The 15,336-nt window shown below is 42.7% G+C and overlaps 1 protein-coding gene across 5 annotated transcripts in view; it reads right to left on the bottom strand.

Moving 5' to 3' along the window:
* Positions 1 to 15,336, bottom strand: part of FAM149A (family with sequence similarity 149 member A) — a 261,077-nt gene that overhangs the window by 85,790 nt on the left and 159,951 nt on the right. For all 5 annotated transcript variants that reach the window (XR_003854328.1, XM_029586942.1, XM_029586943.1 and 2 more), the window contains exon 5: positions 9,916 to 10,041. Coding sequence is in view for 4 of the 5 variants with exons in the window: in XM_029586942.1 (XP_029442802.1) it covers positions 9,916 to 10,041 (126 nt within the window). In the remaining variant the exon portion in view is untranslated. The remainder of the gene's footprint in view (positions 1 to 9,915; positions 10,042 to 15,336) is intronic.

The following is a 15,336-nucleotide window of genomic DNA, read 5'->3' as shown; positions in this document are numbered from 1 at the left end:
AGCAAATAAGGCGCCCGGGCTAGATGGCTTCACACCACAATATTACAAGACTATGGTATCTTCTCTAGTACTCCCTTTAAACGCATTGTTCAATTCTTTACGTACCGGGAATCGCCTGCACCCTGAAGCTAATGTGGCTGGCATTACCATCTTAGGCAAACCGGGCAGGGACCTCACACAATGCGGATCTTACAGACCCATTTCACTTATTAACATATACCTTAAACTGCTAGCAAAGATATTGGCATCCCGTCTAAATTTGATTCTCCCGAGGTTAATCCATTCGGATCAGGCAGGATTCATACCTGGTCGAATGGCGGTCGATAATACTAGGAAAATTATTGATTTAATTGGTTGGGTAAGAGAACGATCAATTTCGGCGGTTCTTCTCTCGGTGGATGCAGAAAAGGCATTTGACATGGTTCACTGGCCTTTTTTGTTTCATACCTTACAGAGGATGAACTTTGGTCCTTTCTTTCTCAATTGGCTAGAGCAATTATATGATCATCCGAGAGCGAGAGTAAAAGTTAATGGAACTTATTCTGATGCTTTCCCAATCACCAGGGGCACGAGACAAGGGTGCCCATTGTCCCCATTGCTCTTTGCACTCTTTTTAGAGCCCTTGGCTATTAAAGTCAGGGCAAATGCATCCATTAGCGGTGTGGCCATAGGTGAGCAGGAATATAAAATGTCCATGTTCGCCGATGACATTCTCTTTACTCTGACCAACCCTTCTAGCTCTCTACGCTCGACTCTAGCAGAACTATGGGATTTTGGAGCCGTATCAGGTTTTACGTTAAATGCTGATAAGTCAGAAATACTCAATGTATCCACCTCACAGACCGAACTGAATGTCCTCAAAGCAGAGTTCCCATTTAAGTGGGCAACTAAAAAGATCAAATATCTAGGGATCCATATCAGTGCAGACAATGTGGAGCTATATAGTTTAAATTATCCTCCTCTTATCCAGAAACTATCACTTACACTTGTCATGGTTTGGTCGGATTGCAACCATAAAAATGAACGTGCTGCCCAGGCTGGGATACTTATTCCAAGCGCTCCCTATTGAGGTCTCCACAACTCACATTAAGCGATGGCAGCAGAGGCTTTTTTCCTATATATGGAGGCGAAGGCCACCAAGGATAGCCCAAACAACGTTATATAGACCTAAACTTAGAGGGGGCTGGGGGTTCCGAACCTTAGGTGGTATCATACCGCAGCCCAATTTCGAGCTTTATTCGACTGGCATAGAACCAAAGAACAGAAACAGTGGGTGATCATTGAGCAAACCATGATAGGAGGGGTACCACTTCGTTCCTTGCTATGGCAACCCAAAAGTTCCAGGCCACCATTGTCTACCCCATCCATGGCGACTAGAACTACCTTGAGCATATGGGAGAAATGGAAGTCTCGATTCACTGGGCTTAGGAGTTACTTTTACAGTTCCCACATTAGGACCAACACCTGTTTTCCTGAGGGCAGGTATTCTGCATATTTTAAATCCTGGGAGGAAAAAGGGATCACCAACCTGGGACATGTCTGGGATGGGCGGACTTTCCTTTCTTTCCCAACACTCTCGGATAAATATCACCTACAGGAGGTAGATATCTTCCCATGCCTTCAACTTCGCCACTTTTTTCAGGTGGAACATGTGGGCACTGACTTAGCTCGGGGGAAGACCCAGATGGAAAATTGGTGCGCACAAGCAGATACATTAAAGGGGGCAATTTCGCAAGTGTACAGTTTTATTAATAAGGACCCCCAGGTTAAGCCCACCTTCATGACCGCTTGGGAAGGTGACTTGGGTAGGACCCTATCCGAGGAAGAGTGGGACTCCATCTTCTTACAAACTAAGAAGAGCTCCGTGTACTCGGCTCTGGCAGAGAACAGTTATAAAATTTTATTAAGATGGTACTACACACCAGAGCGTTTAAACAAAATCAATAGCGCATACAGTACTTCTTGCTGGAAGAGCTGTGGGCAGGTAGGCTCTTTCTACCATATGTGGTGGACATGTCCTAAAGTGGTCACTTTCTGGCAGTCTATCGCCCACCTAATATAAGACATTACTGGGGAAGTTGTTTCGTTGACACCAGAATCTGTATTATTGAATGTTCCCCTTGATATCCCATCAACCACGGTGAAACTGGTTCATCTCATCATATTGGAAGCCCGTAGGGAATTGGCTTCTCTCTGGCACACAGATAATGTACCCTCCCAGGTGAGACTCCGCTTACAGCTACTCAAATTGGGTACTGTTCACAAGGTGATAGCCATGAATAAACCACACAATCACAATGCTCTGCTAGCTTTACAACCACTTTTTGATTGGTTGGCAAAGTCCGTTACAGGTTGACCTATAGTGGAATAAGATCATTGAAACCCATAGTACGACTTTATTCACTTTGCATGGATATCAATAGCCCTTGTAAGTGTGATGACTGAGTACCTTGTAAACCACTTTGCGACATTAGGGGGGGGGGTGGAGGGAGGGAGGAGGGGATGGGTAACATCCCTCAGGGGTTTAATGAAAAATTGTCAAACATCTTGTATACTAATGTTTATTGTTATTTACCTCTACAAGCTTGCGCTGTTTTCTGAGAGTGTTTGTATTTCACTGTGTTGACATTAATAAACGTTAAATTAAAAAAAAAAAGGCTTGGATAAGTTCCTGGAGAAAACCATAAACTATTAATAAATAATGAATAGTAGTTCGGGATCTGTTTAATATTAGGTACTTGCTAGGTTCTTGTGACTTGGATTGGCCACTGTTGGAAACAGGATACTGAGTTTGATGGATCCTTGGCCTGACCCAGTATGACAACTTCTTATGTTCTTAGACATTTTGCTGCGATGATAGGCACCATGCTTTTCACGAATACTTATTAAACAAAAACGATATCTGTCATAAAGGCAGCTCCTGGCTCCAGCCGAGCTATATCTGCCAGAACCGAACCCACAGCCACCAATGAGTTTTCCTGAAGTTGCTGTGTCAAGTGCAAAACAGCTCTTGCAAAATATTACTACATGCTGCTATATGAAGCACTATGCAGGAAGTTTCAAAAGCCTGCTTCAGCAATGAATCAGTTTTTTTGTCTTGGGCATCCTTAAGGGCTTCTCCTCCCTCACTGGGATAGTAGTCCTTTTTGTGACCACACACAAACCACTGCATCCACTTTGTGAAACTTCAGTCTTTCCCCTTCCTGGACAACCAGAGGATATATTTTTGCCAGAGACTGGCTGCCCTTGAAATTAGCCTCACATGACTCCCACTGCATATCAATCAGATTCTTTACTGACTTGTGTGAGGGAAAAGATTTCACAGGCTTCCTTAAGCTAATCATGATAGAATCTTCTGAGGACTCTGGAGCTTCCTGCCCCTTACTCTCAGCAATAGACAGACCTACAAGTTCATCCCTGTGGAAAAAATCTTACCATCATGGCCCCATCCGAATCCACTGGAAAATACTTCCCCCTTCTCCAAATCTCCCTCATTGTCACTTGGCCTCACATCCTTAAGGTCCAATGGCAAACAATCCAATCTAAATGACTTGTCATCACTTTCATCCTCTCCTTCCTCTCTTTCTGCTTGTTCCCCCTGAACCTGGCACCTGAGAGGAAGACTAAGTGCACTGCTTTTACCTCTCCGCTGCAAACATGGGAAAAACTAACTCCCCCCATTAACTGCTGGCATGTCCCACACAGCTTGCACAGAGCGGGCTTCTTCCCACTCTCTGAGAAAGAAGCCATCAGGAACATAAGAAGATGCCATACTGAGTCAGACCAAGGTTCCATCAAGCTCAACATTCTGTTTCTAAAGGTGGCCAATCCAGGCTACAAGTACCTGGCAAGTACCCAAAAACAAAGTATATCCCATGCTTCTGATGCTAGTAATAGCAGTGGCTATTTTCTAAGTCAACTTGATTAATAGCAGGTAATGGACTTCTCCTCCAAGAATGAATCCAAACCTTTTTTAAACTTGTAAAAAGGATTCATCCGGCCTTCCAAGTCACCTGTTGGCGCAGGATTCTTTTTTGTCGGCAAGAAGGATGGATCCCTTCGCCCATCTATAGACTACAGAGGATTTAAAATCACCATAAAAGACCAATACCCCTTACCTCTGATTTCAGAGTTATTCGACCGACTCCAGGGAGCCAAGATTTTTACGAAGCTAGACCTAAAAGGGGCATATAAGCTGGTCCACATTCGTCAAGGGGACGAGTGGAAGATGGTCTTTAATACTTGCGATGGCCATTTCGAGTATATTGTCATGCCCTTTGGCCCGTGTAACACTCCAGCTGTATTCCAAAATATGATGAATGAGATTCTGCGAGATATGCTGTACCAATACATGGTTGTGTATTTAGACAACATACTAATTTTCTCCCAATATCTGCAAAGCCATCAAGTGGATGTTGCCAGAGTCCTGCAGAGACTACGGGATAACAGTCTCTACGCTAAGCTTGAAAAATGAGCCTTCCATCAGGAGTCTGTTCCCTATTTGGGCTATGTGGTGTCCAGCAGAGGTTTCCAAATGGATCCACAAAAAACCAAAAGCATACAGGACTGGCCTCAACCCACTGGTCTTAAAGCACTCCGCCGCTTTCTCGGCTTCACCAATTATTATCGCACATTCATTCCGCATTACTCCACCTTGATGGCACCACTCACTGCCATGACAAAGAAGGGAGCCAACCCCTCACAGTGGTCGCCTGAAGCAGTAGCTGCCTTTCACACCCTCAAAGAGGCTTTCCTCAAAAAACTTTGACTTCGCCACCCGGACCCTAGATGACCGTTTATAGTCGAGGTGGATGCCTCCGATGTCTGAGTAGGAGCCGTTCTTAGCCAGAACAGTGATACCCATACACTGCACCCTTGCTCTTTTTTTTCCCGGCGTTTTACTCCAGCCGAGAGGAATTATGGTATAGGAGATAAAGAGCTGTTGGCTATCAAGCTAGCATTTGAAGAGTGGCACCCGTGGCTTGAGGGGGCACAACATCAGAGAACTGTATACACAGAGCACAAAAATTTGGAATATCTGCATCATGGGCAGCGACTGAATCATCGACAAGCCCGAAGGTCTTCGTTTTTTAATCGTTTTGACTTTCTGCTCAAGTACTATCCTACTGAGAAGAATATCCGTGCAGACGCCCTCTCGCGCTCTTTCACTTCAGAGGATGTTCCAGACAAACCTCGCCATATCATCAACCCTGAGAAGGTGATTCTGGCCGCTACCCATTCCGTTCCAGCTGAGAAGACGGACCCCGGACCATGAGAAAGAAACTTCTGAAATGGGCTCATAATTCCCGCTTAACCAGTCACCCTGGGCAATTCTGTACGCTATCCACCTTACAGCGGTATTATTGGTGGCCTTCAATGGAGGAGGACGTATGCGCATACGTTGAATCTTGTGCCACCTGTGTAAGACGGAAGCCTCCGACCGGTTGCCTTTGGGGTCTTCTCCAGCCCTTACCAGCTTCAGAGGAACCTTTGATGCACATCGCAATGGATTCTGTCGTTGACCTGCCAGGTCCAGCGGAAACAACACCATATAGGTCACAGTTGACCGCTTCTCGAAAGTGGCTCACTTCATGGCCTTACCGGGGTTACCATCTACCCCAGAATTTGCAAAGCTGTTTATATGATATATATTCCACCTGCACGGCATGCCGAAACATATCCTCTCGGATAGAGCGGTACAGTTCACAGCTAAATTCTGGAGAGCCCTTTGTAAGAAATTTGATATTTCTTTAGACCTAATGTCAGCATACCATCCACAGTCTAATGGTCAAACTGAAAGAACAAATCGCACATTTAAGCAGTTCCTTCGCTCTTACGTCAACTCCAGACAAAGCGACTGGGCAGAATTACTTCACTGGGCTGAGTTTGCCTTGAATTCACATCCATCAGCCGCTACTGGATCTACACCTTTCCAAATTGTGTATGGCCATCAGCCATTACCTCCATTACCAATACTCCTGTCTGTTTCATTACCTGCATGCCAGGCATCGGTTGAAGAACTCCATCAACTCTGGAAACAAACCAAGGGCCTCCTACAAAAGGCAGGTCAATAGGCCTAGAAATGTTATGACGCTCACCACAGAGAAGAACCCCAATTTCAACCAGGAGACAAGGTATGGCTCAGTACCAAGTGCATCCTTCTCAAACTGCCATCTGTTCGATTCGCGCCACGCTACATTGGGCCTTCCTTTCTCCATACTCCGCTGCCTGGGACCAGCCTGCAGCTACCTACTTCCTTGAAAATACACAATGCCTTCCACGAATCTCTCTTGAAACCGCTTATCCTCTCTGAGTTTTCAACTAAGACTCTGGATCCACAACCTCTTACTGCCGAAGAGAACATCACATACCAAGTTGATGATATTCTCGATGTTCGTAAATGTGGGAAGCATTGGGAGTACCTCATATCCTGGGAAGGATATCGGCCAGAAGAAAATACCTGGGAGCCTGCTAAAAATATAATTGACAAGGATTTAATTCATCAATTTCTTCTAACTCATCCAAGGAAGCCAAACCCCCCTGGGAGGGGCCCTAAGAATGGGGGTACTGTTGCGCCCGACAGTCACAGATGGCTGCGACCTCCTTTTTCCCTGCACCAGCGATCCTCGGATGAATGGCAGCCACCGCCTGTGCATGCTGCTCTCCTCGGCATTCCCGGGACAGCATGGGTGATCCCGTTCACCATCTTGAATCGGGGATTACCTAGGGCACGCGCGCGCCAGGCCCTATCTTATACATATCATGGCAGGAACTTTGGGGGCGTCCCCTCAGCATGACGTCATCCACAGTGTGTACTTAAGCCATCCGGCCTGTGCTACCTACGAGTTAGCAAGGACTTCCTTCCTGCTGAATTCCACACCTTCGGAGATGCTTCGCTTTCGCTACACTGTACCTGTTCCTGACCCAGAGACTCGAATGCCTTAGGTACTTGCTCCTCGGGGGCTTTGTCACGTTCTGGCTATCCGTTCCTCAGAGGGCCTTCCTGCCTGGAGATACTCTACATCTGCTCTGGGCAGTATCTGGTTCAGCCTTGTGAGTACACTATCTTCTGCTGACGGAACCTCCGGTGTACCCCATGCCTCAGGCCACTACCGTGCTCGCCTCAGCATCCTTCCATCTACATTTCAGAGTGAGTACCATCATCTACGCAGCTCTGCTGACCTCATGTACTTCTCTTACCTACCATCTGCGATTCTCGGCATACCCCCGCTGCGGGCCAGTACCGAATCTACCTGAGAGAAATTCCATCTGGAGGAGGAATTCCCCGGCGTACCCTGCCCCGTGGGCCACTACCAGGGATATCATCATTGGGCTATCTTACTACTCTGGACTGTGTCTCTCCTCCTACTTGGTGGGTATTTTCTCTATGTTCCAGTACAATAAATTCTAATTACAGTTGTGTCTGTCTCAGCTGAGGCCACACCTATCATATGAGTCCCCACAGGGCTCCTCCCTGTGGGTGGAGTCAGCTCTCACTATGATCCCCGGTCCACAACCATACCAGATTATAACAATTTTCTTGTTTAAAATTTGGGTGAATAGTGCCTTAACCATGAAATATACAAATGAAGTTTTGAGCTTTTGTTGACTTACATATTTAACCAATAGCAGCCTATTAGATTTTAAAGCAGCAGCACCACACTCTAGCTCTGTTTGGGCTAAATCTGAGTGATGCATATAATGATTTTCTACCCTTTACTAAGTATTTCAGTCAATTCTTACACACTCAAGTTTCTCATAATTAGCAGAAATGTTCTCTAGGGCACATTTTGAGAATCCAATTTCTCAGATTTTTCATATTCTTGCCAGACATCTGCTTCAACATTATAGAATGTGAGTCATTATTGGCTAAAAAAAAGGTATGTGGATATTTCAGATGCCGTAAGCAGAAACAGAAAATGAATATGGCAGCCTCAGACTTCAGAGAATGGACCAGGTTAAGAGAAAACTCCCAAAGAAAAAATGAAATTTTAAGATTAGAAGAAAAAAAATACAAACTTATTCTTCTGAAGGAGATGATTTTTATTTATATGGCATCTTCCTCCTCTTCCTCTTTTGGACTTAGCCCATGATATAGCCCTAGAAGCCTTCATTTTTACTTATTTGGGCATTTTCTCCCATTGTTTTTACCTCTCTGCTCACCATACCATCACATTGACTGTCGGCTAACTGGAAAGGGCAAATAGTGGATTAGACACCAGATGTTGTCCAAAGATTCCTTTATTTGAATGGAGACACAAGATTCATACTTTGCCCGACTCAGGCCGAGTTTCGCCCCCACGGAGCTGCCTCAGGGGCTGTATGTAGATTTATCTAAATTCAATATTCAATATATTCATATATCGTGATTCTAGTGTCTGAAAACTGCCAAAATTGCGATGGATATTCAGGGCAAGATTACATCTCAAAATGCTACACGAACGCAACTTTGATTTTAATGAACTGTTTTTTTGCCAAGCATTCTGCACTGTGCAGAGATTGTCGATTTTAACAGTTCATTAAAATCAAAGTTGCTTCGTGTAGCATTTTGAGATGTAATCTTGCCCTGAATATCCATCGCAATTTTGGCAGTTTTCAGACACTAGAATCACGATATATGAATATATTGAATATTGAATTTAGATAAATCTACATACAGCCCCTGAGGCAGCCCCGTGGGGGCGAAACTCGGCCTGAGTCGGGCAAAGTATGAATCTTGTGTCTCCATTCAAATAAAGGAATCTTTGGACAGCATCTGGTGTCTAATCCACTATTTGCCCACACGGCGTTCTTAGATCACCTACCCTCTTGCTTCATCAGGCTAACTGGAAAGGACAGCCCACAGATCTCTCCAAAACCTCTCAGCGAATTACTAGGAGCTGCTGTAGCACAATGGCTGGGACTTCCTCTCATCAGCGGGCTGTGAACACTGTCTCCATCTTAACTCAGCCAGATGAGTCTGGGCAGCAGCATTTAACTTGTGTCTCCCAGAAGGCTATGACAGATATCTGGCAGGCCATAGGAAAGACAACTCAACTATTTTGTATTAGCTATGTCCTTAGGAAGCACTGACCCTTCAGAGGACAATATTCAAAAGGCATTTAACAGGTAACTAAACAGTTACACAGCTGTATTGCCCTAGTTGAAATTGTACCACCCTCCCCAGTACAGCTGTAAGGAAGCACAAGTTTTCAGAAAGAGCATATTTTTAACCGGATGAAAAAGATTTCTGGGTACATTTAGGTTAGGGAAGGGAAATAGCGTGCGTGCATTTGGATTTTCAAAGGTACAGCTGTGTTTTGCCCCCATTACACAGAAACAGACAACATCGTTTCCCTTTGAAACTCAGTTGCAAGGTCCATGGATACAAATGTAGCCAGAGACTTTGCAGAAATGTAGCCCTCTTACAACACAGCACACATACACTGTTTCTTGTAAAGGCTTTGCCTATATATCTTGTTGTAAGTTATCTGTAAACCGGCACGATGTGCAAACGGTTGCCGGTATATAAAATTAAATTAATAAATAAATAAATAAATAAAATTATCATCTAGTAACTGCATCACTCTGCGTTACTAGCTCACACTGAAGCTAATTCTTAAAGGGAAACAACATGGGCTATTTCTATTAATAGTAGTTAAAAAAAATAATAGAGTGCATTTATCAATTACTGATTTAAGTATGTGGCTATATGCAATCAATTTTATTATCTATGTATGCATAATCTACTGGAAATAATGGCAATTACCAATTGCTTTGTTTAGGTTGTAAATATAACAGATTATACATACAGTACCTAGACACAAACACATACACAAATATGTTTTAATTAGAGTTGATACACAAAACCACTCCAAGTATATTGCTATCAATGTAAATGCTTAAAAGAAAGTTCAAACAAAATGAGATACATACTCTTTCATGTCATCTGAACTTCCAGTGAGTCCAGGCAGAGACCTGGTGTAAACTGAACTAGTAGCTCTGCTCTGAAAATGCTGAAAACCTTCATCCATAGGCAAGATAAGCTGTTTTCCTAAAATCCTGCAAAGGCAGAAAACGAGAGACAATTACTGATATAAACTACACTGTGAATTATTCAGACCAGAAGTAAAATAAAATCTCACATCTGTGGCACATAAAACCAAAAACCAGTGGCATAGCCAGAACTGAATTTTTGGAGGGGCCCAAGGTTAACATGGGTGGGCAGCAGACATACACATCTAGGCCCTACTAGTTGTACTCTTATCAATAAATAATGCCTTAGCATGCACCCTATGATGGATTTATAAGTAGTCTGCAACAGCCATCATGCATCAAGTGATATTTTAAAATATTTTAATTCTATTTCTTCAAGCACTTACCAACATTAAAAATGTCTTGTTAATCTATATTAATTTATTTTATATTAATTAATTTATTTCTATGTAATGATTTTTGTATACTGGCATTCATGTCAATACATATCACGTCGGTTTACAACATAAATCAAATGTTAGTTACTACATTTGTGTAAAAAAGGAGGATAACTTTTAAAACAAGTTCATTTAAAATATAAAATCTGTCTCAGCATAAGCTAAAATACAAAAACTATGGATCAAAGCACATCTTAAAATACAAATAAAACTATAGAGCAAAGCACATCTTAAAAATACAAAGTGTAACATTAAAAGGAGTATCACTAAAAATTATAATAAAAGAAATCAATCTTTATTGTTAAAGGCTTGGTTAAAAAGTCAGGTTTTGATTCCTTTTATGTACTGAAGTTTATAAATACACAATATCATGTAAAAAGTAAACAAAGAACACTTAAACACCAGATCCAATCATGTAATAAAATAAATATCAATGTATTCTTTTATAAATCATCTTTCCAAAAATGAAGAGAATATCATAACTACAATAAAACAATAATCATCATAAAAAGAGCTGCAACAGGTGCAGGACAGAACTAGGACATGAAAAAAAAACTTCAAATTCCTGTGTCACCTCAGTGACAGCAAACCAAATTCCTTTTACTGCCAAACACTTTGTGAAGTAACACAAAACCCTGCAAAACATAAATAAATAAATAAATACGTAGAACCTTACCATACCATAACAGAAGTAACTCTCAGGACTCAAATAGCAGCAACCTTATCTATGAAAAGGTAGGAAGGCAAATATTACACCAAGCCCTAGAACACTAATACACTAACTAGTGGGTAAACAGAACAAACTAGACTGCTATAAATCCATATAGAGAAAGTACACACTCGCCAAAATACTGCGTCTGTCACACATATGCAGCACAGACAGACCCTTACCTAATACAGAATAAGGGACTACAAATTAGAAAGAGAAACATGTAGACAAAACTGAAATGGAAAGCCAAAGAAACCAGACTCGGTGAATTCTGGAATACTGAAGAAAAAGCAAAATACAAATATATAAGAAATGCACATTCCCAAAGATGACATATTCCAACCGCTGAAAGTCAGAATGAATTTTTTTTTTTACCTTTATTGTCTGATCTTATTTTTCTAATCGGCTGGTCCCAGTCTCTCTTCCTCCTTGTCTATTATTTCTGTTTCTTCTCTCTCTTCCTATCTTCTTTCCTTCCTCTTTCATACACACACACACACATGCTTTCTCTCACACAGGATCACACTCTTCCATGCTCTCTCACAAAGACACAGGTTCCCACTCACACACAGACCCACTTCCCCCAAACACACACAGGCTCTCATCTTCACATGCTCACACACATATGCTGCCACTGCAACACAACACATAGGTTCTCAATTTCACATGCTGTCTCTCATAAGCAGGCTCCCATTCCCCCTACAGACACACTCAGGCTCTCACTTGCTCTCACACACAAACACACAGGCTCTCACATGCTCTCTCACACATGCAGGCTCCCACTCCCATACATATGTACACACACACAGGCTCTCACTGTTATATGATCACATACATAGGCTCTTGCATGCTGTCTCCCATATCCCCTCAGAGACACACACATAGGCTCTCACTTTTACATGCTCTCTCACACACAGCTTCATATTCCCATACAAACAGGAAAGCTCTCACATGCTCTCTCTCACATGCAGGCTCTTGCTCCCACTTCCTTATATACATACACATATAGGCTCTCACTCTCTTATACAAGCTACCACTTTCACAGAAACACACATGCTCCCACTCCGATACACTCCCTCACAGACACACAGGTGCTCACTTCCACATTCTCTCTCTCTCACACACACTCCCACCAGGTAGGCTCCCAATCACATTCACCCCATGTAGGCTCCCATTCACACATATATCCCCAAGCAGACTCCCATTCACAAACACACACATCCCCAGGCAGGCTACCATTCACACACAGTCAGACTCCTCATCAGGAGCAAAAGGAGGAGCCTGTTCTGCTGCTGCTCCTTGTGTGCCTGCCCGTGGTATTCAAAACTTGTGGGCTAGCAAATCCTCTATGCTCATCTCGTGATGCATGAGATCAGCATAGAACACGTACTGGCCGCATGCATTTTGAATACCACAGAGCCAGCACATATGGAGGAGCAGGAGAACAAGAACCTTCCAGTTAGAATTTTTTTCTTCGACTGCTGGCTTCCTAGTCCTGCTCCTCTTCTCGGCTGCCAGTGGGATGGGCTCCACCAGCGGTTTTGTGGGCCTGCTTGACCACCGGACCTCCTCCTCGTCTTGGCCACGGTGGGATGGGATTCACTGGTGGCCTTGCAGGCCTGCTTAGTTGCCGGGTCTCCTCTTCTCGGGGTCCACCATCAGCCTCCCAGGCCTCTTCCTCTTCTTGGCCCCCGGTGGCATGGGGTCCACCATCAGCCTCCCAGGCCTCTTCTTCTTCTTGGCCGCTGCTCCCCTGGATATGCACACTCAGTGTCCGCTGTGGCTCTGTGACAGGACCTCTGTTCTTGAGCCTCCGGGCAACACTGATTGAGTGGGCCTAAGCCCAAAGTGGGCCCAGGCCCACCCATGGCTATGCCACTGACAAAAACAGAATTAAAATAATCTATATTAGAGAAAGAATCAGCTGACAAAATCAAATGAGACTTTCTTGCAACCCAGGGGGTTCGTCCACAGTTACATATGTAGTCACAGTTTGTATCCATCCAGTTTGCCTATCATATGATTGATTGTAACAACCTAATCTTTGTACAATACAATGCATTTCCATATAAATTACCACCTTTGTGTCAGCCATCTTTTCTACTAAAAATATCCAGAAATGTATTAGGTAGATGACTGCCTAACCTGTAAGTCAATTGGATAAAAGCTATACGTTAGTTTTCAGTTTTACTTTCCCCTGTGAAACGTACACAGGCACTTACCCTTTTGCCATATGATCAATAAGACAAAGAAAATGATGTCATATGCAGACCGCTAATCTAACCTAGACTATCTGTTTCTGATGTAAACCAAGGAGCCTAATATCAGGCTTTACCTTCACATCAAAGGACATTTGTACCTACCCCAGGAGAGACCCCTTGGGGGTGATAAGTGTCTAACGACCTGAAGTCGATGAAGCAATGTGACATGGTGATAGCTAAAGCCAGAAGAATGTTGGGCTGCATGGAGAGGGGAATATCTAGTAAGAATCCCCTTGTACAGGTCCTTGGTGAGGCCTCACCTGGAGTACTGTGTTCAGTTCTGAAGACTGTATCTCAAAGGGGACAGAGACAGGTTGGAGGTGGTCCAGAGAAGGGTGACCAAAATGGTAGATGGTCTCCACCAAATGACTTATGAGGCGAGGTTGAAGAACCTGAATATGTATACCCTGGAGGAGCAGGGGTGATATGATACAGACTTTCAGATACTTGAAAGGTTTTAATGATCCATGGTCAACAACAAACCTTTTCCATTGGAAACAATTTAGTAGAACTAGGAGTCACAATTTGAAACTCCAGGGAGGAAGACTTAGAACCAATGTCAGGAAATATTTCTTCACAGAGAGAGTGGTGGATGCCTGGAATGCCCTTCTGGAGGAAGTGGTAAAGACTAAAACTGTAAAGGATTTCAAAGGGGCATGGGATAAACACTGTGGATCCCTAAAAGCTAGAGGATGGGAATGAATGAAAAAGCTTGGGGGTAACCTGCACGGAGCAGCAGTTATACCCTTAACAGAAATGTGGGGGTAACCTGCAATTACTACCTTGGGAAGCTTGCTGGGCAGACTGGATGGACCATTTTGGTCTTTTTCTGCCGTCATTACTATGTTACTGTGTTACCTCCAATTAGAAGCTGTTCCACACATCCTCCACCCTATTTTGAAGAAATATTTCTTTATTTCTCACAAGTCTACTGTCTCATGATCTCTTGTTCTAGAACTTCCTTTCCACTGGAAAAAAATGTGGTTGCTGTGCATTATTTATACATTTGAGACTCTCCATCATGTCCCCCTATTCTCTCTCTTCTAGATTATATATTATACAAAATACTAATGAAAATGTTTAATGAAAAGAAAATGTTATTTGTAACATCAAAAACTAAATCTAACAAAAACTAGATATTTTACAAAAAATTCAAAAGTGACACACAGAGAAATGAATATAAAAATTAAACACAAATGTCATACAAAGTAGTATTGCAAAGAGTATTGCTATAGAAATGTCCTTATAGTCCGATAGACTTATGTACAGTCTCAGAGGGAATAAAATGTTGAAGGAAGCAGAAAGCAATCACTGAATGTTAAAGCCCCAAACACAGAAACCCCGCAAAGGCCTTATGTTTCGACGATAAAGGCTTCCTCAGGGGGTGTATGTAACATCAGGCAGAGCAAATATAAATCTAAAAAACATTAAAAAATTGTATAAATATAATATTACAATAAATAATTTTAAATAAAATACAAAGCCAGAAAGGTAAGCAACTTACTCATATACAAAAATGTAATAGTCACTGGAAGCCCGAGAATGGACATTTATAAAGAGTACTACTGCACATAGCCGCAAGAGTTTTAAAACTAAAGAATAGTATTGAAGAAGGTGGTTATCGAACCAGAGCATGCCTGAGCCTTCCTGCCGCTGTCAAAACTACGGGAACCAAAGCGAATCTGAATTGTGCGAGAATCATGGACCTTTAAATAAAGTCCCGAGTCCTGCCTCCTTCAGGATCGTTACGAATGACATAATCAAACAAAATTTACTTAATACAAGTGCTTTTAATTTATGGTAACAAGAGATATAAAAAACAGTTCTAAAGAAAGGGGATTATAAAAAAAACTCCCATTCTAGAGCAGTATTGAGCTTGTGGGGAAGGAATCAAAGTACTCCACTCATTAATAAATCTTTGTTCACAGTGTCGCAATTGAAGTGAAATATTTCC

Source organism: Rhinatrema bivittatum, chromosome 1 (genome assembly GCF_901001135.1).
Source record: "Rhinatrema bivittatum chromosome 1, aRhiBiv1.1, whole genome shotgun sequence".
NCBI classification, from domain to species: domain Eukaryota; kingdom Metazoa; phylum Chordata; class Amphibia; order Gymnophiona; family Rhinatrematidae; genus Rhinatrema; species Rhinatrema bivittatum.
This window is presented reverse-complemented; position numbering and strand designations above follow the sequence as displayed.